General features: G+C 42.2%; 1 protein-coding gene across 1 annotated transcript in view; it reads left to right on the top strand.

Moving 5' to 3' along the window:
* EXOC4 (exocyst complex component 4) overlaps nt 1-23,572 on the top strand; it is a 397,972-nt gene that overhangs the window by 289,430 nt on the left and 84,970 nt on the right. Inside the window, exon 11 of the mRNA XM_042815485.1 lies at nt 960-1,179. Within this exon, the coding sequence (XP_042671419.1) occupies nt 960-1,179 (220 nt within the window). The remainder of the gene's footprint in view (nt 1-959; nt 1,180-23,572) is intronic.

Below are 23,572 nucleotides of genomic sequence, written 5' to 3'. Positions count from 1 at the left end.
TCTACTTCTGATCTATAAAACAAAGAGAAAAACAATTCCAGCTCATCCAGGAGTGGAATTAAGATTCAAAAGACTGCACGCAGTGTTGGAAGGGCAACGCAAATACCATCCATATTTCTCTCTTTTGGATAGAACATCTTAGTCCATTATGACCCTGCTATTCAACACCTAATTATGTAAATATATACAAATTTAAAAGGAAGACTAATTTTGTTGCCTCGAATGTAAATGAAAGCAATGACGAGGTAGTTTCTAGAAGAAACTCCTATCTAGTAAACAGATGGCATCACTGAGATGAAGATATTTTGCAGGAGATGGCAAACATTCTGTGCTAAAATATTCCCAGAATTGGTACGTCGTTCTGCATGCACAGAAATGGATCCTAGAATGAAACAATAACACGTAATAAAAATATAGCATAATGCAGATATGCATAATGCAGTATGATATTGGCATTTATTCCATTGCTTTTTTTAAAATTATTTTATGGTATCTCTAGACTTTGAGCTGTTAAATACATCTGTTTGTTTTAGAGGTGGGGAATTAACCTGTATGAATCAAGTGACCATCCCCAGAAGTTTGCCTTCTCAGAGTGGTTTCTGACATCCTGATTTTGTTTAAAAGAAAAGGTCTTTCCAGTATGTATGAAGTAGAGCAAAATCAGTCATTTTGGGGGCTGATAAACAAAAATTGTGCCTGGCTTGTAGATTCTCACCGGTTCCCCATGTTGTCTGTTGTCCTTCTCCAGCCATCAAGTCTGTCTCACCATCTGTTGGCACTATATGTTTTTTGAAGGCCACCCTATAAACCTTTTCTACTCTTCACACTTCACGTCACAGTCTGTCTTGTCTTCCTCGCTACTGGTGCTTGGCTTTTGGGTATAGGAATCACAAATGCAACCGTCACGTTTTTAACTGCATGGTTGAACTCCACTGAAAGCTTTGTTTCTCGTTTTCCAGATTCATCAAGGAGATAGAGCACGCCATGGAGCTTGGCCCAACCAAACAGTGTCCTCTCCGTGAGTTCCTTACCATGTACATCAAGAACATCTTCCTCAATCAGGTCCTGGCTGAGATCAACAAAGAAATCGAAGGAGTCACGAAGGCGTCTGACCCCCTGAAGTTGTTGGCTAATGCAGATACCATGAAGGTCCTGGGTGTGCAGCGGCCTCTTCTGCAGGTAGGAACCAGGGGAGCTGCCAGCAGCTTCCCTTACTGCCCACCTAATGATGATATCAAGTCCTGGGTCGTACCTGAAGGGGGCCTACAGGAAAGCTGGGGAGGGACTTTTTAGAAGAGTAGATAGCAACAGGACCAGGGGAAATGGCTTTAAAGTGGAAGAGTATAGATCTAGACTAGATATCAGGGAGAAGTTCTTTACTGTGAGGGTGGTGAGACACTGGAATGGGTTGCCCAGCAAGGTTGTGGATGCCCCCTCCCTGGAAGCATTCAGGACCATACCAATTATTAAAGCCACTGTGATGACAAATGAAAGCCCTACTGCAAAAGCTAATTTTCAAGGGTTTTGATGCTTGTCTCCCTTGGGAGTTCTGTGAGTGCTTGCAGATCATAGGGTGGTGCAGTTGGACTACACACATGTGCAAACTCCAGAGGAGGAGCAGGTCTGAGCTGTTTTGCCTCCCTAGTGCAGTGTGTTTGTGATTCACGTGGTGCTGTCGCAGCAAGGCAACTGTATTGCTACCTCAGCCAGATAAGAGAGATTTGAGAGATTTGGCTTTGAAGTTAAGAGTATTTCTATGAGAAGTCTCTTATGAAATAGCTTTTTAAAGCTCTGATTTGAAGAAGTGATAATAGCAATAAACACACATCTTATCCTAACTACATGGGTAATGGGACAGTTCAGAAGCCTCAGAAAAACATCCTGATATTATACGTGTTGCATGGGACTGAAAAGAATGAATTAACAGACTCTTGCTGTGATTAGGGTCAAGCTCTTTTAATCCTTTTAAATAATTCCCTCTTATCTATAAAATTGTCTCTTTGGGAATGAATAATATTTGCAAAGTTCTTAGGCAGTAATGTGTATCTCCCAAGGTTTTTATGGCTTCTTTCAACCTTAGTTTATATCTCTAAAAATGTATGTGTATTTTAATGATGCATACTAGTTGCATTTACTGTTCTCGTTGTTATTTGGGTGAACGTCGCTGGGTTTTTTGCATGTATTAATGGTTACTAAAGCTGCACCTGTCTGCGTGCTTTGGGCTTGGGTATGGGATGTTTTTTACAGTGGCAAAGCAAAATTAGATTCCAAGCCCTTAGAAGGGAACGAGCACCTTAAAAGAGGGGGGCAAAACCTTCTATATGTGATCTAGGAAATGTCCACGAGTTCAAATAAAGTTTTGGAGAAGCACAGCATCTCTGGACTACATTCTTGCAAAGGCAGAGCTTTAACAGCCTTCTCTGAAACTCCGCTATCAAAACTGAGGAGTGGAGAAATAAAGCTCTTTGTAAATAATTACCAATGTAAAAATGGTTTCACTGAGCATACACAGCTGAAGTTGAGAACAGGGCAGGGCCCCAAGAGCACTTTATGGCTGGGTATCACACATTGAGCCCTCTTTTAAGCTTAAGAAGACAGAGTTGATGACATTTGTTGTTTTCTCCTCCCTTGGCACTGCCAATCAGGTATGAGATGTTATAGCAGAACCACAGCAGGGGTGGTTATGAAACAACAGCTGAGTATTGAAAGCAACTTTAATGAGAACAGAAGGAGTTTTATAGATGAACTTGAGTGCATCAGTTGAGCAATAATAGCAGAGAGTGGGAAGAAACTACAAAATGTACCCTTGTTTTGCATTTATTTGCGAGTAATTCCTCAGCATTGTGAGTACCTTGGAGAAGAGAAATAGGCCAAATCTGCAAGACATGCAGAAATCTTCCAAACTTTGATTTTTTTGGAAAAGGGTAGGAAAAAAAGTAAATTTTAGAGTCGTTCTGGCTTCCATAACAGGAGAAGCATCTGAAGAGTGAAACTCTGAGTTACAATTAAAATCAGAACTCTACTCTTCCATGTTTCCAGGGCTGCACTGAGGATGTTGTTTGAGGTTCACTTTGAGAGATCTGGAGATAATTAGGTATACTGTGTTCCATTGTGTATTGTTTGCCTTCCTTTTGTTTTCTCTTCTGGGAATTGAAGTGAGTGAGAGCCTGAACTCAGCCTGCACAGGCAGCTGACCTTACTGAGAGCTGAAAATGTTTTACAGTAGCATTAACACACAAGCTTTGGAGCAGGACCATGGAGGTTGTTAACCTCACCTATTTGTTTTGGATTCTTAATGCAGTAATGTATTTCTGTGTGTTGTGACTTGTTGGTAGCCATGAAAATGTGTTATATAATAGCAAAGCATTTTCTTATAGTTCATTGGGGGTTGAAGAGACAGAATGGCTTGGAATTTTCTTGTCTAGCCCCTGTAATTTATTTCTCATGATGGATGGAAATCATTATGAACTGGAATTATTCTTGGTCAGAGTTTACACGGTCAGAAGGTCTGCCTGTTCCCAGCATTACAGAAGGGTAATTTTGTGCAAGAGAAGAAAAATGGCTGCCTCTTTGAACCAAGTCATCCAAATAGCTCCCTAAAATAATTTTATTGATTTTGCATTAAAAGGAGAAGGGCTGACAGTGCTGGAGCCTGGAATCTTTGCCCTCATCACATCATAGAATCATAGAATGGCCTGGGTTGAAAAGGACCTCAAAGATCATCTAGTTTCAAACCCCCTGCCACAGGCAAGGTTGCCAACCACCAGCCCAGGCTGCCCAGAGATCATGGATGCCCAGATCACAGATGTAAAGAAAACAAGGTGTGTGGTGTGAGTCATCCTTGCACCTCTCTCCTTAAGCTGTTCCTTTTTTCTCCCTTATGTCATCGATGGACAGGTTCATGGTTCAACCACCCACTCCTTCCTATCCTGAACATCTTTCTGAAGCTCCTGCAGCAGGAGCCACTGCTGTGATGTGAACACGACTCAAGCATTTATCAGCTCCCACCGCACAGAGTGATAATAACTTCTTGGTGATAACTATCACTACGTGTTTGACCTGAATTAGCTTTCAGATGAGAGGTTTTCTAGTATCTTACACCACCATATCTTCAGACAAATGCAGTTCTTTAAAGATTATGCTAAGAAAAGATTGCAGCTGCCCATAGTAAATAGTGCATTTAACAAGGAGGATGGTCTTGTTTCCATTCTTCCAGCCGTAAATGTGAAATATTGTAAATTCCTCTCCTTTTACTCAGAGTGACTGAATAACCGTGAAACTAATTTGTTTCAGAATTATTCCACGTTAAACTTTATGCTGTAATTGCTTAAATCAATACTAAATTAGGCTGCAAGCAGCTCGACAGCTTCCTATGGCCTGTTCTTGTATGTTTCATGTCAGCGTGATCAATCTTTCCAGCCAGGTGGTCACAATGAATGGTGGCCTTGAAGATGCATCACCCCATTTCCATCCAACGTGAAGTGCACGTGGCTTCCATCTTTCCACCAGCAGGGCAGGATTTTCTCTTAAAGCATCAGTGTGGCTGCTGTTTTTTATAGCAGAATTGTGTCAATGACGGGCCTGATGGTTTTCTGGCAAAGCTCCAGTGGCTGAAAATCAAGTAAAAAACTCCTTCAGAAGTCAGAGCGTGCGGCTGTTTGCAGGATAATTGCTTGCTGGAGCTAATTACTTCACTGCTAGCACTGCTTACCCCACGCACAAAGTCATTGCTAGTGACTTTCTAAGGAAGCGTTGCTGGTGGCTTTGGCATGTTTTCTCCCTGTCAGATTACTGGGTGTTAAGAAGAAGAATGGACGCAGTGAGTGGCATTTAAATGGCTCACCAGTCGAGATGAGCGCATGCCTTGATAGCAAGTGGGTGTTATTATTTATTAGTGTAAACAAATCAGCTGTCTTTTCAGTCTGGCTTCCAGCGATCAAAAAGCCATTAAGGAGTAGGCCTGGCTGATCAGTTGGATTTTTCCCATTCGAGGACAAGTGTGGCTTTAGAGACACCACCTGTGGTGCTGGTCCTTGCGTTTCACCTGGTTTTCAGCAACATGGTGTCTGAAAAAGTGCTTTGCAGGTGTCTTCATCGCTGCGAAGACTGGCCAAGCCAGCAGCAGCGGCATTGCCAGCTGACCCCATGTCACGAATCTTCTTTTTCACTTTGAATAGATAGACAAAATTATCTCTCTGTGAGAGTCTGAATCTCCCTGTTCCTTTAAATATTTCTTTAGATAATTCTTCCTCTGGGGGAAACGTTTAGAGTACTTACTGCCTTTTGGGGAAGGCTTTATGAGGCTCCCTTGTAAGTCATATGCAGATGTGCAAGTTCTCCACTGAGGCTGATCGTGAAGCTGTAAGTTATATAAAAGCAATTGCTAGCTTTAGGCAAACCATTATGGCAGTGCTTCAATTTATTTTAAAAATCAAGCTTAACATTTACTGAATGTAAAGCCTAGGCAGGAGATGGCTTTAAGTTGCACGTAGACATATTGGAGCAGCGTTCCTTGCAGGCAGAATTATTTTCTTCCTCTCCAGATCTGGAAGAGCAGAGTCATCATGCACAAAGCATTGTATGGCTGTGTCACACTGGACCCAATATAAGCAGTTGCATGTTTGGGAGCTGTTGGAGAAAGTCCAGAGGAGGGCCACAAGGATGATCAGAAGGCTCCCATACAAAGACACAGCTGGGCTTGTTCAGCCTGGAGAAAAAAAGGCTGTGGGGTGACCTCGTTGCAGCCTTCCAGGACCTAAAAGGAACCTACAAACAGGAGAGAAGTCAACTCTTTGTAAAGATAGATAACAGCAGGACAAGGAGAATGGTTTTAAGTTGAAAGAGAGAAGTTTTAGGTTGGGTGTCAGGGAGAAGTTCTTTACAGAGAGAGTGGAGAGGTGCTGGAACAGCTGCCCATAGAGGCTGTGGATGCCCCCATCCATCCCTGGAGGTGTTCAAGGCCAGGTTGGATGGGGCCCTGGGCAGCCTGGGCTGCTGTGAAATGGGGAGGTTGGTGGCCCTGCATGTGGCAAGGGGGTTGGAGCTTCATGATCCTTGAGATCCCTTCCAACACTGGCCATTCTGTGATTGTATGATTCTGTGATTTGAGATCTCTATGGCCTGTCATTAATCCCTGCAATCTCTGGGTGTCTCTTCCATTGGCGGGTGCAGTGTTGCATTGGAGTTGGCCAGAATCCATGTAATGCCTGTTTATTCATTACTGAATGTAGGCTAGCATACTGTATCTCTCATGGTTCACAAGACTCCACACGAAGCCAATCTTGGCCATATAACTAGCGATAGGACTATGAGAGAATGGCTTCAAGTTGCACCAGGGGAGATTCAGGTTGGATGTCAGGAAAAACAGCTTCTCTGAAAGAGTGATCAGGAGCTGGAATAGGCTGCCCAGGGAGGTGGTGGAGTCATCAACCCTGGAGGTGTTCAAGAAATGTGATGTTGTACTGAGGGGCATGGTTTAGTGGGAAATATTGGTGATAAGTGGATGGTTGGACTGGATGATTTTGGAGGTCTTTTCTAACCTTGGTGATTCTGTGGTTCTATATGGTGTTGTCTAAAATGTATGAGAATCGCTTTCCAGTTTGAACAAACATTTGGAAGCAAGTAAAATCACACCTTATCTACCTGTTAGAAAGTAACGATACAGAGAAATGTGAAAAGCCTCAGTCCTGATGGCAAGCTGTGAGAACTGGGTAATGATCATGGTCCTTCCTGGAACTACCACCTTGCTCTGTTCACCTTGCTAAGTGTCAACCATATGACTACAGTTTTTTGCCCATACCTGCTCAGATTGGTTTTGAACTTCACAGATGATGTGTAACCAGTATTTCCAGGTATTTAATAACTATTTTTTCAGTATGTACGTATGTGGTATCCTAGGATCATAGCTCTGTTAGTGGAAGAAGGTTGGTCTCATCCGTCTGGACCTCCAGCCCAAAACCAGACACTGATCAATGACATGTAAGGTCAATAATGGTGGTTTTTTTTTTGTCAGAATCACAGGTTGTTTGGGTTGGGAGGGACCTCCAGAGCTCTGTTCAACTCCTGTGTTCAAGCAGGACCACCAGAGCCACTTGCCCAGGAAGACTTTCAATAAGTCTTGTTAACTTCCAGAGGTGGAGAGCATCTGGACACTGGTTCAGCATTGCTCTCGTACTGAAAAGCTTTTTCCAGGTCTAATCTGAACTTCCCAAGTTACAGTTTTTGGCTGCAGTCCCTTATCGTGTCATGTGTATGTTATATGGAGTTGACATGAATCGGGAGAGGGTCAGGTTGGATGTGAGGAAAAGGTTCTTCACCTGAGGGTGATGGGCATGGAGCTGGCTCCCCAGGGCAGTGGGCACAGCCCTGAGCTGGTGGAGCTTAAGGAGCATTTGGACACTGCTCTCAGACTTAGGATTTGGGTTCTGGATGTCTTGCATGGAGCCAGGAGTTGGACTTATGACTCCTTTCTGTGATTCTGTGTCTCAGAGCTGCATTAAATATGAAACAAATAAAATAATCCAATGTCCACATTACATCCTTCACACAACCACAGCTTGTGGTTGTATATTGGTATGTGTGATGTCTGGTTTAAATTACTGCAGTGTTATTAAAGTGTGCCTCTCCGTTTGCGTTACTAGGGTCAGTGTAGCTACTATGATCTTGTCAGTACTAGAGATAAAAGTGTCTGTATAGCAGTTGTACCAATGAGTCTAATCAAAAGATGGTATGGGAAAAACAGATCGGTTAATAAAAAGAGATCATCCAGTCTTGTCTCTCAGCAATTACAACGTGCTTTTCATCAGTAAATCTTAAATGCTTCTTCAAGAATTTAATTGGTAAAGCTTGCTATTCAAAGGTTGTCTGGCTGATGTGACTTTCTTTCTAAATCTCCATCTTTGTAGGGCATCAGCCAACATCATTCCTATGGTCCAATACTTGAAGGTGATTGAATTCATCTCATTAGCTTCCCTTGCTTAGGGTTGTTTCTGCTGGGTTATTTTAGATGATGGCCCAGGCTGGGAAAGCTGTATTTCCAGCCTTAAGCTCTGGGTTTGAGCAAAAGCAATAACCATTGCTCTGAACATCTTTGAAACGGGCAGCATCGGGTCGGAAAAGCACAACCTCCTGAGCTGATGGTGGTGAGAAACCCATCTGGAACAGGGTCAAACTTTGTGTTTTCAGGGCGGGTTGGAGGGGACAGAGCGACTGCTGTCTCTTTTGATCTTTCTGCAGCAGGATTTTTTGGTGGACAAGCAGAAGAGAAGTAATGGTTTCTGACACATGTGCTGACAGGGACAGAGCCGCATTAGCACTCTGTCAATCTGATCTTCCAAGAGCTGCCTTTTCTTTTGAGATGTATTTGACTTTATCAGCCGTCAAAGGCATCCTCAGTTTTTGGCCTGCGTGGGAAGAGGAGCAGCCAGCCAAGGGAGAGATGGATTGCTGCATGGCCAATGTGACTCCATGGAGATCAAGGGAGCAGAAAGGGCTCTGGGCCCTCAAGGTTACCCTGGGAACTGGAATGGATGCAAAGAGAGGTTGAATTTGCTACTGTGAATTTTCTATGTCTTTCTGTTTTTTTTCTGGACATTGGTCTGATAAAAGTGGGGCTCCAACCAAAGCAGAAAGAGAAGTGCACTCATTTCTTGCACACTGGAGACGACAGAAAACAAAAAGAGAATTAAAAAAAGAGATAGGTGGCATTATCTTCTTGGCCTCAAAGATTGACATCTCACTGGCATATCCTGTCTGTGTCATTGCAATTCTCTGTACACCTTCTGGATTAATCCTGTCTCCATAGATGCACTATATTGAGCTGGAAGTGTTTTTATTACATTTCTTTTGCTCCTGAATTAATGTTCTTCCTAGGGTGATGGGAGGAACTCTGTGCATTGTCTGCCTTCCCTTTTTCAATTTCTTTTGATAGGATTTTAATTTTAAATCCTGCACTCATCACACATACAACTATTTCTGCTTGGCCAGAAGTCAACAGGAGTATGCAGTAATTGAAGATTATGGGATATGTACCAGCATAGTACTGGGAATGCCTGTAAAATACCAAGTGCATCAGATTTGCTGCCATCAGTGGGATGCAGAGAAGCTTCTTGCAGAATTAACCCCTTTGAGGGAACTCTCTTGTGCTGGGTTTGTCTTCACATGGCAGTTCATTGAATAATTGCTGGACTGATAAAACCACTGCAACTTCCCTGTTTTGCTCTTTTTTTTTTTTTTTCTTTTTTCTTTTTTTTTTTTTTTGCAGTCAGCTCTTTCAAAAGTTGGGAGTAAAACAAATATACCTACCCCAGACTCAGCTGCAGAGTTGGATTGATTATTTTAATTTGCAAAGCAGTCTAGTCTCCTTCACTTGTAGTATTGCTCCCATACATCCTCATTTTCCCTCACATGGCTGAGCCCAGATTGCTGGTGTCAGAAAGAGCCCCTTATCTTTATGTCCAGAGGAGAAGCTGTTTGGCTTGGCTGCACTTCTGTTTGTTTAGACCTTAAACTTCTCATTTCTTGTTTGTAACCTCATGAAGCCTATAGCATCCATAGCGGGAGAATATGTCCCTAGGATGCAGACGTAGAGTTGACCTCATTGACCTAGGGGTGCTTCCAAAATTAGGTGTTGAAGCTCAGATACAACAACCACAAAAGCTCTGCTTCACCCAGTTTTCCATTTCTCTCTCCAGCTACCTTTCTTCCAGTGTGTTTCTTCACCTTAAATCAGCGTTTGGATGTTGCTAGGGTTGTTTCAGTGATGGATGACCTTATCTGCAATGTCCAGAAGGCTCTTAGTATCCACTTGTAAGTATATAAGGCAAAGTCTGGTGAATTGCACTTAAATAAGAAATGTATCTCTATGAAACCAACAGCCCTCTAAGATGTGGCTCTGGGCAGCCTGGTCTGGTGATTGATGACCCTGCACAAAGCAGGGGGTTGAAACTGGATGATCGTTGTGGTCCTTTACAATCAGGCCATTCTGTGATTCTATGATTCTCATTCTTAACTGTCTTTTCACTAGGGAAGTTTCATTGCTTGCTTTTCTAAACTTGGCAGTGCTGGAATTTGGGGTGGTTTTCTTGACTGTCTCCACACCTATTAGCTCGGGGTAGTGTCTCTTCATCACAACAGTGTGTATTTTCTCCCTTCTCTTGGCTTGGTTTGCTTTGTGCATCCCAAAACATACTGTAATGCAGTCCCAGGCAATGCAGTTTATAGTTGACTTCCAGAGAAAGAACTTTCCTGCGTTCTTGCTGGGCTCATTGAAAGTCACATTCTTTTTTTTTTTCTTTTTCCTGCACTTGAAGCCTGAGTCCATTTCACTTCGGAAGAATAACACTTAATTTCTCGTTTTTGAAATGTTTTCCTAATCAGAAGTGCTGTATGAGAAGAGCCATCGCATTTTAAATAATTGATGGCTACTTTATTAAGTTGTCAGCGCTAATTCATCCTCTTTTTGAAGTGCTTGGGTGTTCAAAGGAGTAATCTTTTTCCAAAGTGCTTATTTTTTGAAGAAAAGTTCATTTTTATAATTACTTTTCTTTCTTTCTTTTTGCAATGGTGTGTAATTGTAGCTGTGTGGCATTGGGGTGGGATGAAGCACCTTCCAGCTCATGCGGGCTCTAAAATGCCTTTATTACCATTTTTACTGCTAATTTCTCTGCCTCCCTCCTTTTGCCAAGCTTTAATTATACCTGTTTTAAAAGTGCATTTTGAAATGTGACACCTAGTTCTCATGGAGAACAAAAGAGAGATTAATCCATTGTTAAAAGGAAAGGTAAAGAAGCTATTTTTCCTTGTCAGGGCCACCCCTCCCTGACAAGTCCCTTTCAGTGGGAGGACTGCAGAGAAGGAGCTGTGATTTTTGAAGGAAGGGACTTGTCAACAGAAGAACTGAAAACCAAAAAACAGATGCATGGATGCTGTGATCAGAGCTTTCTTTCTTGCACGTGGGTTTCCCCTCTCCCCTCCGCTGGCAGAGAGAAGGGATCTTGCAAGAGTGTGTAAACTTCACTAGCAGCTTAAAGGTTAATAGCACTCTAACTCACATCTGAAGGAACTGAGAGAAGACAGTAATCTGTAAATAGTACCTTGCTGTTGTAAAAAAAATCAGTTTTACACACACTCACAAAGCGGAATGGTAATATTTCTCTTTCTTGCTAATGATCTGCTTTAGTGCTGTGTATTAATTATATAGTTAATTAATTTAGGGTGTTTACTTGCATCAACTTCACCTTACAGAAGGTGAAAGCTCTTCCGTTGCATTGCAAATGTGATGGACCCATATGGGAGCTCTATGAAATTCTTGGGTGCTGCCATGTTCCACAGCCTCAGTTGTGAATATTCTGGGCCTGACCCCGGGCTTGATGGAGAGCTGGAAACATTAAGCTTGGCTTTTCTAATTAAAGCATTCAGAGACCTTGTGTCTGATAAGAAAATTGATATATGGAGTGAGAATAGAGCAGAATGATACACTATGGGAGAGTCCTACCAGGGTCTGTGTTCTATTTTAATTAATTAAGTGCTAATTATAGCTGCTGGAAAAGGTAAAGACAAGAGAAAATTGAAAACACTGAATTTGTGAAGATGATATCCCAAATTCTGATCTCAGCTGACCTTGAAGTCAATGGAGTTACATGGGATTTCTTCCAGCACGAGTGAGATGAGATCTATCCCATTAACTCTAAATAATTTCTGTAGTCAGTCGTTTTAAACATAAAAGGGCAGGAAAAGATATGTCCATTCAGCTGCATCCAACTCCTGTTTGCATGAATGGCATTACCCTCGACAACCTCTTGAGTTGCATACAATTAAAAGAAAAACAGGCTTGAACGTGAAGCAAACCAAACATTCAAGCCACCGGGGGAGCTCTGCTTGTTGCAAAAGGTTTCTAGCAAAAAAAGCTGAGATTTCTCTGCTTGACTGTATGATTTCTCCTTGAAGAGTTGTGTCAGAAACTATTTTAAGGGCAGGTTGGTGACAGGTTAAAGACCCTTTTTTTGTATTAACGCAGCGTGTCGTATTAAATTCCTGCTCTGTTGTTTTCTATTGCACTTTGCTGGAAACAACACGATCTCAAATTTCCATAGCAGCTTCCTATTCTCTTTCCAGCCACTGTGATATTTCCACCCATGACACAGAAAACCTATTCACCCTTAACTAACAGTGTAATTTTGGTTTGCCTGCTTCATTGCTTAGATGGAATTACCTGCTTTCTACTCATTTGTCTCAAAATCACTTCAAGTAGTGTTTCTCTGGGGGTTGGAACTAGATGACCTTTGAGATGCTAGGGTTAGTTAGGTTAGTCCTAACCCGGTCTAGTATAAAATGGGGAGGTTGGTGGCCCTGCCTGTGGCAGGGGGATTGGAGATTCATGATCCTTGAGTTCCCTTCCAACCTGGGCCATTCTGTGATTCTGTGAGATGTCTTCCAGCCTCGTGGAGTCTAAGGAGCATTTAAACACAGCTCTCAGACACAGGGTTTGGATTTGGAGTGGTCCTGTGTGGAGTTGAGAGTTGGATTCAGTGATCCTTGGGGATCCCTTCCAACCTTCCAGTCTATTCTTTGATTTTCTGAATAACCACAAGGTCACCATAGTGACCAGCAGAGCTGAGAGCATGCCCATGGCTTCCTAACTATCACAGCATCTTCAAAGAGTGGACCACGTTACATTTCTGATGTGTCCCTGCTCTGAACAGCACCAAATGTTTCGGGCCCATAGTTGTAAAGATTTTTAGGCCTTCCTCTGAATCATCTGCGTAGCTACGGAGGATAAGATGAATAGCTAATACCCCCACTGGAGGCATTCAAGGTGAGGTTGGATGGGGCTATGGGCAGCCAGACCTGGTGGGAGGCAACCAGCCCACAGCAGGGGTTGGAGCTCGCTGATCTTTAAAGTCTCTTCCAACCCAAACCATTCTATGATTCTATGACACTATGCTTGGAAAGCAAGAACATGCTGTTAGATGAGGGAAGAATATCTGTGACAAATGGGCTCAGGCAAGCAGGATCTACCCGCTGCTGAATGTAAATCAATAAATAGCTGGAGGATATCAGGGCTTACTTGGTCTTCTAGGTTCTTAGAAGTAATTTGGCAACACTTGCATGGCTTGTCAAGCCAACAAAATCTTGTTTAATTGAAATGAATCGCCTGTGTGTACATAAATGCATATTGAAGTTCCTGTATCGCAGCCTCAAACTGGTAATACAGCATGAGCATCTCTTAATTGTATTCGGCATTGCTTTTCACAGCTGGGCTGAAAAGTGGCCAGAAAAGCTGCTATCTATCAAGTCAGGTATCAAGTGAAGAAGAATAAGTACTCCTGCTAATTTTTACATTAATAATTCACCACAACCATAGCACTGGAGATATAAAGAAGAGTCAGAAAGTTTTGAACAGAAGGGAAAGACTTTTCAAATTGAAGTGTTGATTTGATAGTGAGCTACTGCAAAGAGCTTAACATGTGAGTTGTTGTGCTCAAGCAGATCTGTTTGGATATCTAGAAAGATGTGAGCTTTGCAAATAAACTCAATTTTTTATATAATGGGAATGAGAGCTCTCAAGCATTAAACAACACAGCTTTAAAAAGAGGAAGGCATTTATCAGCACCTTCGACTCTTTTTTTTCTCAGTGTTGGTCTCAGTCTAATGTTTGCATCAGCATTAAAAAGAAAAGAAATGGAAAGAAATAGTCCTAATGGAGCCAAGAAAGCACAAATTCATGGCTGATGTGCAGCTCCGTAAGTGAGTGCTCTTACTCTTTTATACTTGCATTAGAAAGGAAAAGTATTTGGCACAGCTTATACAGTGATGCCAGATCTGCAGTAGCACAGAACTCTCCGAAAATGGTCTAAAATGCACGTCAAATCAGAGAGTATTTCAAGGGACACAATATTTCAAGGGACACAAGGATCATCAAGCCCAACTCCCGGCTTCACACAGGGCCACCTAAACATGAAACCCTATGTCTGTTGGCATCATCCAAACACTTGTTGAACTCCAGCAGGTTTGATGCTTGTACACATGTGTTCATTTATATATTTTCTGATTTTGATACATACAGTATTTATGGGAGGTTGAGCTTAATCTTTGAGGTGCTTCCATGCCACGTGCCTTTCTTCCAAGCTGTTCCCCAAAATCCCTTTCTGGTGTTTTTTGCAGCTTGGCTTTTCTCTGTCAGAGTATGTTTCCACCTTGTATCATTTTGCTCTGATCCATCTTTAGGTAATAGGAGAGGTTGTTTTCCCTCTGATGAGGAAAATTATTTTAAATGTTTTTCTGCTAATAGATGAGCAAGTGTTGAAATTGATGTAATGAAATAATGACATCTCCTTGTGAGCAGCGGTGAAAAACAAGCTCCTCACCAGATTTTGTATTTTGCTTCCAGGTTTATTCCCTTTGCACTTCTACTCTGCTCTTAATAATCAAACAGCTCTTGAAGGCATAGAGTGGCCACAAGAAAATAAGTCCAGTCTGTCTCCACCAGCCAGTATACCCACGCCAACCTCAACCACCAATACCAGTTCAGTACTCTACAGCTTGCTTTTGCAGGTGGTGGTAGATATCATTGCCTCTTCCCTTCCTCTTTTCTTCCTCTAAAGCCCCAGTGACTGGTTATAACTTGTAGCAGTGCAATAATTAAAGGTTATTTATAGATCATTCCTCACTCGGCTTCTTTTAGTTACATCATTTCTTGCTTCAAGAAATAGAATTGAAGGTGAGGATGGCTTGGTTAGCCAATGGGGGGATTTTCCATGCATCAGAAGTCTCAAAAGTCCTGAAACCATTCTGCTGGGAAATAAATGATTTGTTCAAGATGAGTATTTTTTACCAGAGTAGAGGACAATAGGTGAGAAGGCAGCGGTGTAGTGGCTGGCAAGGAGCAGAGCATCTTTGGCCTAGGAAGCTGCTCCATTCCCATCCCCACCATTGATGTTTTGCATATTCAGCACTTTTAAGAGACTTCTAAAACTCAGCTTTGGGTCCATGTTGAGAGATAGCATTCACTGGACTGGAGAGGGAAACGAAAGGAGACTCAGAAACAGCCTGTTGAAAAGTTCATGTCAGCAGAGGCAGGGAGCAGGTATTTACAGAGCAACTTGACAGCTCTGTTTGTCATACAAGCTTGGGTCAAAATCAACTTGTTTGCCTTTTTTTTTTTTTTTTTAACATCCAATTCAAGGTGCTGACTTTGAGTTGCATCCGTTGCTGGGAAAAAGAAGGAGCTGATTTTCTTTTGTTTGATATTCTGATGGCCCCTTGTGGTTTCATGGAGTTAGACCAGGTAGACAAAGTCTGATGTGGGAAAAAAATTGTGGCAGAATGTTGGACAGCTGCTCTTAAGTCTTTGCTTTCGGAGATTTGATATCCACAGGTGAAGAGGCCATGGGGGAATAATAGAGGAAAATTTCCAGAGATGGATATGAATGCAGAAGGACGTTTTTTTGGCAGCTGACAGCCTAATGCTGGTTGACTTTTGATGAGAACATCTGCTCCAGAACATAACTTAAGCTGTCCAAGATCTTTTCTCTGACTCTTCTCCCACCTCGTGTCAGACAACAATTAAATCCACAGCTGCTTGCTGCAGCCACATCATTGCAATAATTAAACATAAAGATCATTTATAATGAGCATTAGTTCATGCCCCCAAATTACTTTTCATTTAATCACATTAAAAGGCATTTGTGTTTACGAGTTGTCTGTTTTAAGCATCTTTATTATGATAAAAATATCAGTCGTGTCACAATTAAAAGTATTTTTCACAGTTATGATCCAATCTTCAGTCAAAACTGTATGATTCTATGTCTGCTCTCTCTTTGCTTTCCTATCAATTTGGAATCACGTGAAGCCTCCAGCATCCCTCCTCATTTATTGTTGTGTACCACTCTCTTACGAAAGAAAAATGAAAACAGAAAGAGCAGAGAAGCTTGAATACTGTAATTGCTTTTCAACCAATTTTAGTGAACTGCTGTAAGAACAAAATGCATGAACATTTAAAAATATGTTTATGTTTCCAATTCATTGCAGAAAGTGCTCAGATACCTTTTCTGCTGTCTTCTGAAGTAGATATCCTTGGCACAGCAAATTATTAAATGGATGGGGGTAGCATTTAGGGAAGGCCAAAGGAAATTGGTCAGTAAAAGCATACTTTCTCCTAAACCTTTTGTGTCCTTTGCTGGAAATGGATTGGCAGCATTTTCCTTGGTTGACTGTTATAAATTGGTTGTGTGCAGTATACGCAGGGTCACAGCACAGGGTGAAACCCTCACTTTCTTTATTCAGAATTTATTCTGGGATTTTACTTAGCTGAGGGGGTCTGTGGAGGCAAACATTTGGATTTGTCCAAGTGTCCAGCATTCATGAGCAGCTTTATCCCAGCACCAAGAAATGGTAGAGTACGTATGCTCTGGTGATGGCCATGGGTATACACAGTTCCTGGAATGGAGATGAAAGAGTTGAAGAGTGAGATTTGAGGTTAAGGCAGAGAATAGAAGGGATTATGTATTTCTATAAATGATGGATTGCTGCCCAATTTATAATTGTTCATTTGAGTCTTCTCTACGATAAGGAAATTCCAGGAATGGCTCAAGAGCCTGAATGTTGAGGGCTTGCCAAAAAAAAAAAAAAAAAGAGAGAGAAAGATTTCAAGCAATAAGAAACTTTCTAATACCATGACATGTACTTTGAGGAATCATAAAATAGCAATTCTAAAAATCCATCAGCAGAACATGGTGGCTCGTGGCTCATTGGTGCTTGTCCTTTGAGAAGAGGGAACTAGGGAAGATGCAGGGCTTCAAGACTTAAGTCAGTGTCTACTGGAACAGCTCAAAATTCGAGTGACTGAAGATCTGTAGCTCAAGGGTAAGGTGTGTTGGCAGATGAAGGTGGATGAGGCAGGCATTACATGCCAAGCAAACATTTGCCCAAAACGTGTCCATAAGTATTATTTCTGTGAGTGCTTGCATCCGTATTCATTTAACGTAGGGAAAATGAGATTTCCATGTCTCTTATACACCCTTCACATTTAAATCAACCGTGCCAGAAAAGGAAGATTGAATGCATTGTAGTTAATGTGGCTACATTTTGTGTAACCACAGAATTACAGAGCTGGGTTTTCAGAATTGTGTTGTTCCGAGTGATTATTTTTAATGTATTTATTAACATGCTGATGAAATTTCTGCACAGCTGTTTGAAAACATTTTATGAAACTGGTAACACTGTGTGAGATGAGGTAATGTTTTGGTTTCCATGCTTCTGATTTTGTTACAAACAAACCAAGAAAAAGGCTTTTGATGTGGATTTTGTTTACATTTGCCAAGTACGTTTGTTACTGTGCCTCACAGCTCAAATAACATGACAGAAGGAACAGCCGGGCGTCCCAATGGGAGTAGGGAAACCTCATATCTTCAAGGGAGTCCCTGTATCACCCAAGGAGTCTCCAACGGTGGAGAAAATGTATTCAGAAGGACTTTGGGGACACAGAAGCACGTTCTGGCTGGTTGGAGCAGATGAGCCATCACTTTGCCCTGGTATAAAATCACCCACCTCTCTGAGTGGCCTGGTGTTCCCTGCTGAAGTGGGGTAATGAGAAAGGTTAAAGCAAGCTATAAGTCTATTATATTGACACCTCTGTATTTTTTCTCCTTTTTTCTTACTCTTCTAGAAAGCACAGTTGACTCAGGTGTATTTCCTGCAAGAGTGGTTTCTGCCCAATATGATCTCACAGGCAGCAGAGCTTCTCACATTTTCCACCATTCTAACTTTATTAAGAAAATAAAAAAGGTCTTTATACCCTCCTATATTACTTGCCATGAGTGTTAACATTCACGGTTGGTTATGACAGTGCAGGTTGGGCCAGCATCTTCTGAAAGCCCTACTAAACACGTGGCAGCAAATTAAAATTATATGGCTGAACAAGTTCCTGCCCCCAGCCATCTGCCCCCTCCATTTGATGGCTGTTGCTTGAAAGGTGAGGATATCAGAACTGCCTGTGAATCAGTTGCTGAAAAGCTCTAGTTTTCACATGATATTTTCAAGCAGACATAACCTAGATATCAGTTTATCTGAATTCCGTGAAGGTTTAGGTGCAGATTCACAGGTAGGTGAGATGCCCCTAGGTCGTGCTCTTTAGTGGAGTGATTTTAGTCTGTGACTTCCTCTCAGCCCATGAAGATTTTGTTAAGATCCATGCTGCCATGTGTTCTGATGGGAGCAGGACACAGCTCCTCAGAAATCAGGGTTGTATATCCCATTTTGGAGGTGGTCAGATTGGTGTCCTCCTCCTCACTCATCTTCAGCCTCAGAACTTCTTAGAGATTATTTTCCAATTCTATCCCTATCAGATGTTGAACAGGTACGGTTGTGTGGCAGAAGTAGTACTGTAAAGATCTGGGGGCTTGGCATCTGATTAGTCTCTCCTAGAAGTAGAAATCTGGGAAGGAGACTTAGCCATTCTTTTCCATCTTGAAATGGTCAACAAGAATTGCTATTGAGTCTGCTGGAAAAAAAAATATATATATATATATATATGTGTGTATATATATTAAGGAGAATCTTCCCTGTTCATTAAGTTTCTTTGTGGTTTCTGATAGTTCAGCTCAATCCCTACATGCTGTGTGCAATATTCTTTCCAAATCACATTAAGTCTGACAGCTCTGTATTGCCTTGATAGATGTGTAAACGGTCGGCCCCGTTGAAACATGTGCCTTGCTGATACCTCCTGTCGCCGAATCTAATCGCACTCTCATTACACATAGAATAAAAACTATTTGCTTGTTTCAGTTTTGAATTGCCAGCTGTTAGAGTTCAGCAAGTTGTGCAAATAGGTCTGATATTTTTTCCTCCAGGCCAGATTTGGAAGGGTCATGAAGTCCTGGTCTTTGCCATCAGATGCACAGCATCGCGTAATCACTTCTCAGAAGCATTCTATGTCTGTCTTCAAAGTAGTGTTTTTTTAATGCTCTACCATCCTTCTGATTTCTAGCATAACTGATAGCCAGGGTTCATATAGGCTACTGAATTTGGTCCACCTGAGCTTTGCCTCACTTCGGGCCCCACTGGTGTAGGTGGTTTGGAGGTATCTATAGTGGGTCTGCTCAGAGGCACTCAGCTTTTCTGCTGGAAAGTTTTTTAAAAGGAGTCAGACTTACTATAAATAATTTCCATCTTCTTTCTCAAAAACATGGTCTTAGCAACAATAAATTGGTAGGAATTTCAGTGATAAGGAATGCTTGATTTTCCCAATAGCTGAACTACCTCAAGATTGCTTTGAGCAGTTCTCTAACTGGCTGCCCAAGGAGGTTGTGGATGCCCCATCCCTGGAGGCATTCAAAGCCAGGCTGGATGTGGCTCTGGGCAGCCTGGTCTGGTGGTTGATCACCCTGCACATAGCAGGGGGTTGAAACTAGATGATCATTATGGCTCTTTCCAACCCAGCCAATTCTATGGTTCTATGATTCTATTCCTCAGCATCCATCAGAAAACACTTTCCCACCTTAGATTCCTCAGGTGTGTCAGTGATTGTGATGATTCATGGGAGAAGGGGACACAGGAGAGAGGAAGAGATTCATGTGACATTGGGTGACAAACATACTGTGCACGTTCTGTCTCTGTCCTGGCTCCCAGGTGGGGTTGACTTCTTAGCATTGGCTATCTGCACTGAACCAGCTCTTCGCCCTCCTTGTTCACAGCTTAGAAACAAATAAGAGAGTGAGAAAGGGCATCTATTTTAAATGTGACACCCTTTGATCGAGTACAGTAAGACTGTATGGGCAGGACCACAAAAATCTCTGCTGTGTCACCAGTGCTACTTGGTTCTATTCACAGTATTCAAGATGCTGAATTCACACAAGCCATAAGCCATAAGACTCTCAGACTGTCTAAAATGGGGTGATAGAATAATATTTTTCCTATGTGTAATTGCGTGATCCAGCACTGGAGCACCCTTCACTGTAGGAAGGCAAAAAGGAAAACATCTTTGCAGCCCAATAAGGCCATGTTGGTGATTTAATAGCACAAGTCTTATAGTACAAAGTTTAATTCCCACTGCCATTCATGAATAATCCTCCAGATGGTGGTTTCTGTTGACGTGGAAATTCAGAATTTACCAATACATATGGGGCTGTTTTATTGAAAAACAGTTGCATATTTAATGAAAAAATTCCTGCCTTTTCCAGATATGGTGCTCTGCAGCAACAGGCAATGATTCTATTTGGAGAAGAAAACTTGTAAACAGTTGGGCCAGTAAGCTGCATTTCTCAAGGGTACATGGTCTGTTGTTTGTGTAAAGGGGAAATCCTTGGATTTTGTAACACTGCCTCTCTGCTTCAGCCTTCTGCATCCTCCACATGTCGAAGAATGACTGATACCTGGTGGGATCCACTGGATGTGCTGTCAAGAAAGGAACGCAGGGCATTATATACTTTAGTACAGGCTCTGTCATGATAATTACTACTTTTTCTTCCAAGAGGCCTTCAGACCCTTTAACATTTCTGTGCTCTGTTTTCTCATCTATAAAGGAAATTCCATTCAGAAAGATTCCATAGCCGCATTCATCAGCTTGCTTTGTGCTGCTTGGATGGAGGATGCATAAAAGCAGAATGACATGATGCTGCAGAAACACATCTCCACATTTCATATTATCTTAGAATGGTTTGTGTGGAAGGGACTTAAAGTCCACATCCAGTTCCAACCCCCTGCCATGGACAGGGTTGCCCCCACAAGCTCAGGCTGCCCAGAGCTGCATCCAGCCTGGCTTTGAACACCTCCAGGGATGGGACATGCACTCTGGACAACCTGTTCCAGTGCATCACCACCCTCTGAGTAAAGAATTTCTTCCTAGCATTTAACCTAAATTTCCCCTCTTTTAGTTTAAAGCCATCCTCCTTTCTCGTATCACTATTAGACCGTGTGAAAAGTTGCTGCCCTTCCTGCCGCCCTGCCTCATAGAAACTCCTTACTATTGTACTTCAGGGTCCTACTGATTTTACATCAAAGCAGAAGCCATTCCTTTTCCAAAATACATCAAGTACTTCAGCTCCACCGATGCTGCACTCCCCATCACACAAGGCCTCAATGGCTTTGACCAGATAAGAAGAAAAATATTTCTCCTGTGTTGGAATGGAACAAAAAAACAAGACAGCAGCTAACTGAAGTGCTTTAATTTGCTCATCCTGTGGGGATGTGAGGCGGATCTGAGGCCATTAATTACTACAACATCTTGATGTCACAGACAGATTTCTTCCCCACTCTCTCTGCATTCCAAACACCACTCCCAGAGGCAAAAAGGACGGCACACGAGCGATCGTGAGTGCCACCTGGCTTCCTGATAGAGCCTGTGTTTCCTCTGGTTCACTTGTCAGGGATATCGCTCCTCGCAGCAGCATGGCATTGCCAAAGAGATCTTGCAAATATGACAACATTCGAGAGACAAATTATCTCCATTCGGAGCTAATTTCTGTTTCCCAGCAGGGCTCTGCTGTGACCCTGCTGAGTTTGGAAATGCTGCTGTTTGGTTAATAGATGAATGTTTTGTGGATGACTGTATTTGTGCTCTGTTGGTGCCAAGTTTGGCTTCCTCTGCTCCCTCTCCTTCTCACTTGCAGCCAACGTTGCGAGGCCTAAATGGATTTATTCACAGGACAATAACTTGCCTGTCATTAGCATGGGGAAAATAATGTATGAGCAAGCGATAAAACAAAATGCTCATTCTCTGCCATCCATAAATGCCTGGGAGGTCTCTTAAAGATGTACTGTAGGGAGCCATCTGCTCAGAAGGGGAGATGGGACTGTCAGGAAATGATACACAAGTTAGAGATGGGAAGAGAAGATCTATAGTATCATCTAGACCATTTGCTGAGTGGGACTGCTCATTACTGCTCTGCTGCTCTGGCTGGCAATTGAACAATGGTATCTCCACTGTTATTAGACATCTCTCGTAATGAGTTGACCCAGTGGATCCCATTTGTTGTTTTTTTCCCCCCCTTTTGGAATGGAATTTGAAGGAAAAGATGAGGACTTTTTTGCTGCCTTTTTAATTGGGTTTTGGAAGCAGGATTTTGTGGTCACAAAGAGTTTTGTGTATCTTTACTATGATGGAAATCCTGAGTTATAAGCAGAGAGCTTTTTTCCAGTAAGGGTGATAAGGCATTGGAACGTGTTGCCCAGAGAGGTGGTGGATGTCCCATCTTTAGAGACATTGAACCAGACTGAGCTGTAGATGTCCCTGTTCATTGCAGGGCAGATGACTTTTAAGGGGTCCCTTCCAACTCAAATGATTCTGTGAGTTACTGAACTGCTGAGTAGTTCATTCAATTCATTTTGCTTCTTGCAGGGAGCTCAAAGGAGCAGAAATATTCATTGCATACTGTGGAAAATTGTGAACTACAGTGGAACACTTCTTTGCTTATCTGAGTTGTGTTTGTTTTTTTAGATTTAAACACAGGTTTCTAGAAAGATCATGATAAAATACCACAGCAGTGTAGCTGAGGTTTTGTCACCGTGTGTACTGTGGTTGCAAAAGGAAGAGGGCAAAGGTGGAGGAAATAAGACTTCCCCTGACATGTGTAATTCAGGGTTTATCTGTTGGAGCATTTCTCAAAACACAATGTTTGACTTTACAGTGTGAGCAAGCAGTGAATCTGATTCCTAGCACAAATATTTATTGCAGAGCTTGGCCCCCATCCAGACCTTGTTTTATGTTGGAAAGTGGTAAGTGGAGCCCTACCAAAGCTTTTCCCTTTCCCATCACTCTCCACAAGAACAGAGTGGTGAGATTTTCTGTGGCTGTGCTCTGTCTAGATGAGATTCTCTGGAGGCATTTGAGTGATCCCATTTCTTCATGCTGTCTTACCCTGGTGCAGCCAACCTTTCATCCAGTCCAGCTCCCACTGAAGATGGTCAAGAAGGGGAAGTGCTCTGCAGACTCACAACATTTCCCCAATACCTTGCTGTTTCCTAGAAAGTATGGCATGTGTGTGTGTGACCATCTCAGTTTCCATCCTGACATCAATGTTGAAAGCATCCTTTCAATGATTCCACTTGTGAACCTGTTGCCACTTGGAGTCTGAATTAAGAAAAGGTAAATAGCAGTATTCAAGCAGAAGGAAACAGTGTTTCAATGATTAAATTTTCCACCCTGCCCAAGTTTTACACCAAGCCTCATTGCAGTCACTGCTTCTGTTTGCATGAATCAAAGGCTAACGTCTTTTTTCCCATCTCTTGAGCAGAAGGGTTTGTCAGACCTGAATCACCAGGGTTTTTGTGTGGTCACTCACTTTTTAATGTGATTAATGTGATGTTAATACAAACTGTCAGATACTTTGAGCGATCTGCTCTCAATCTCCATGCGTGAGCAATTTCAAAATAATCCTTTGGAGACATCCAGGGACAGAACTGTGATCTCCTTAGTCTTTGAGGTGTAGAACACGAGACTTAATTTATTGAATAAATCACAAGTGATGCTGTCAGGTGCAACATAAGAGTTTTCTTCTCTCCACGCTCTTCTGGCAGAATGCTGCATGCTTTATTTCCCCTTTTTGGGCCCACACTGGACTGAAGGGCACCCAGGGCA

The sequence above is a fragment of the Centrocercus urophasianus genome, unplaced genomic scaffold, assembly GCF_019232065.1.
Source record: "Centrocercus urophasianus isolate 14NV4802_14NV808 unplaced genomic scaffold, USGS_Curo_1.0 seq_15, whole genome shotgun sequence".
Classification (NCBI taxonomy): domain Eukaryota; kingdom Metazoa; phylum Chordata; class Aves; order Galliformes; family Phasianidae; genus Centrocercus; species Centrocercus urophasianus.
Note: the sequence above shows the minus strand (reverse complement) of the source record. Positions and strands in the feature narration are given on the sequence as shown.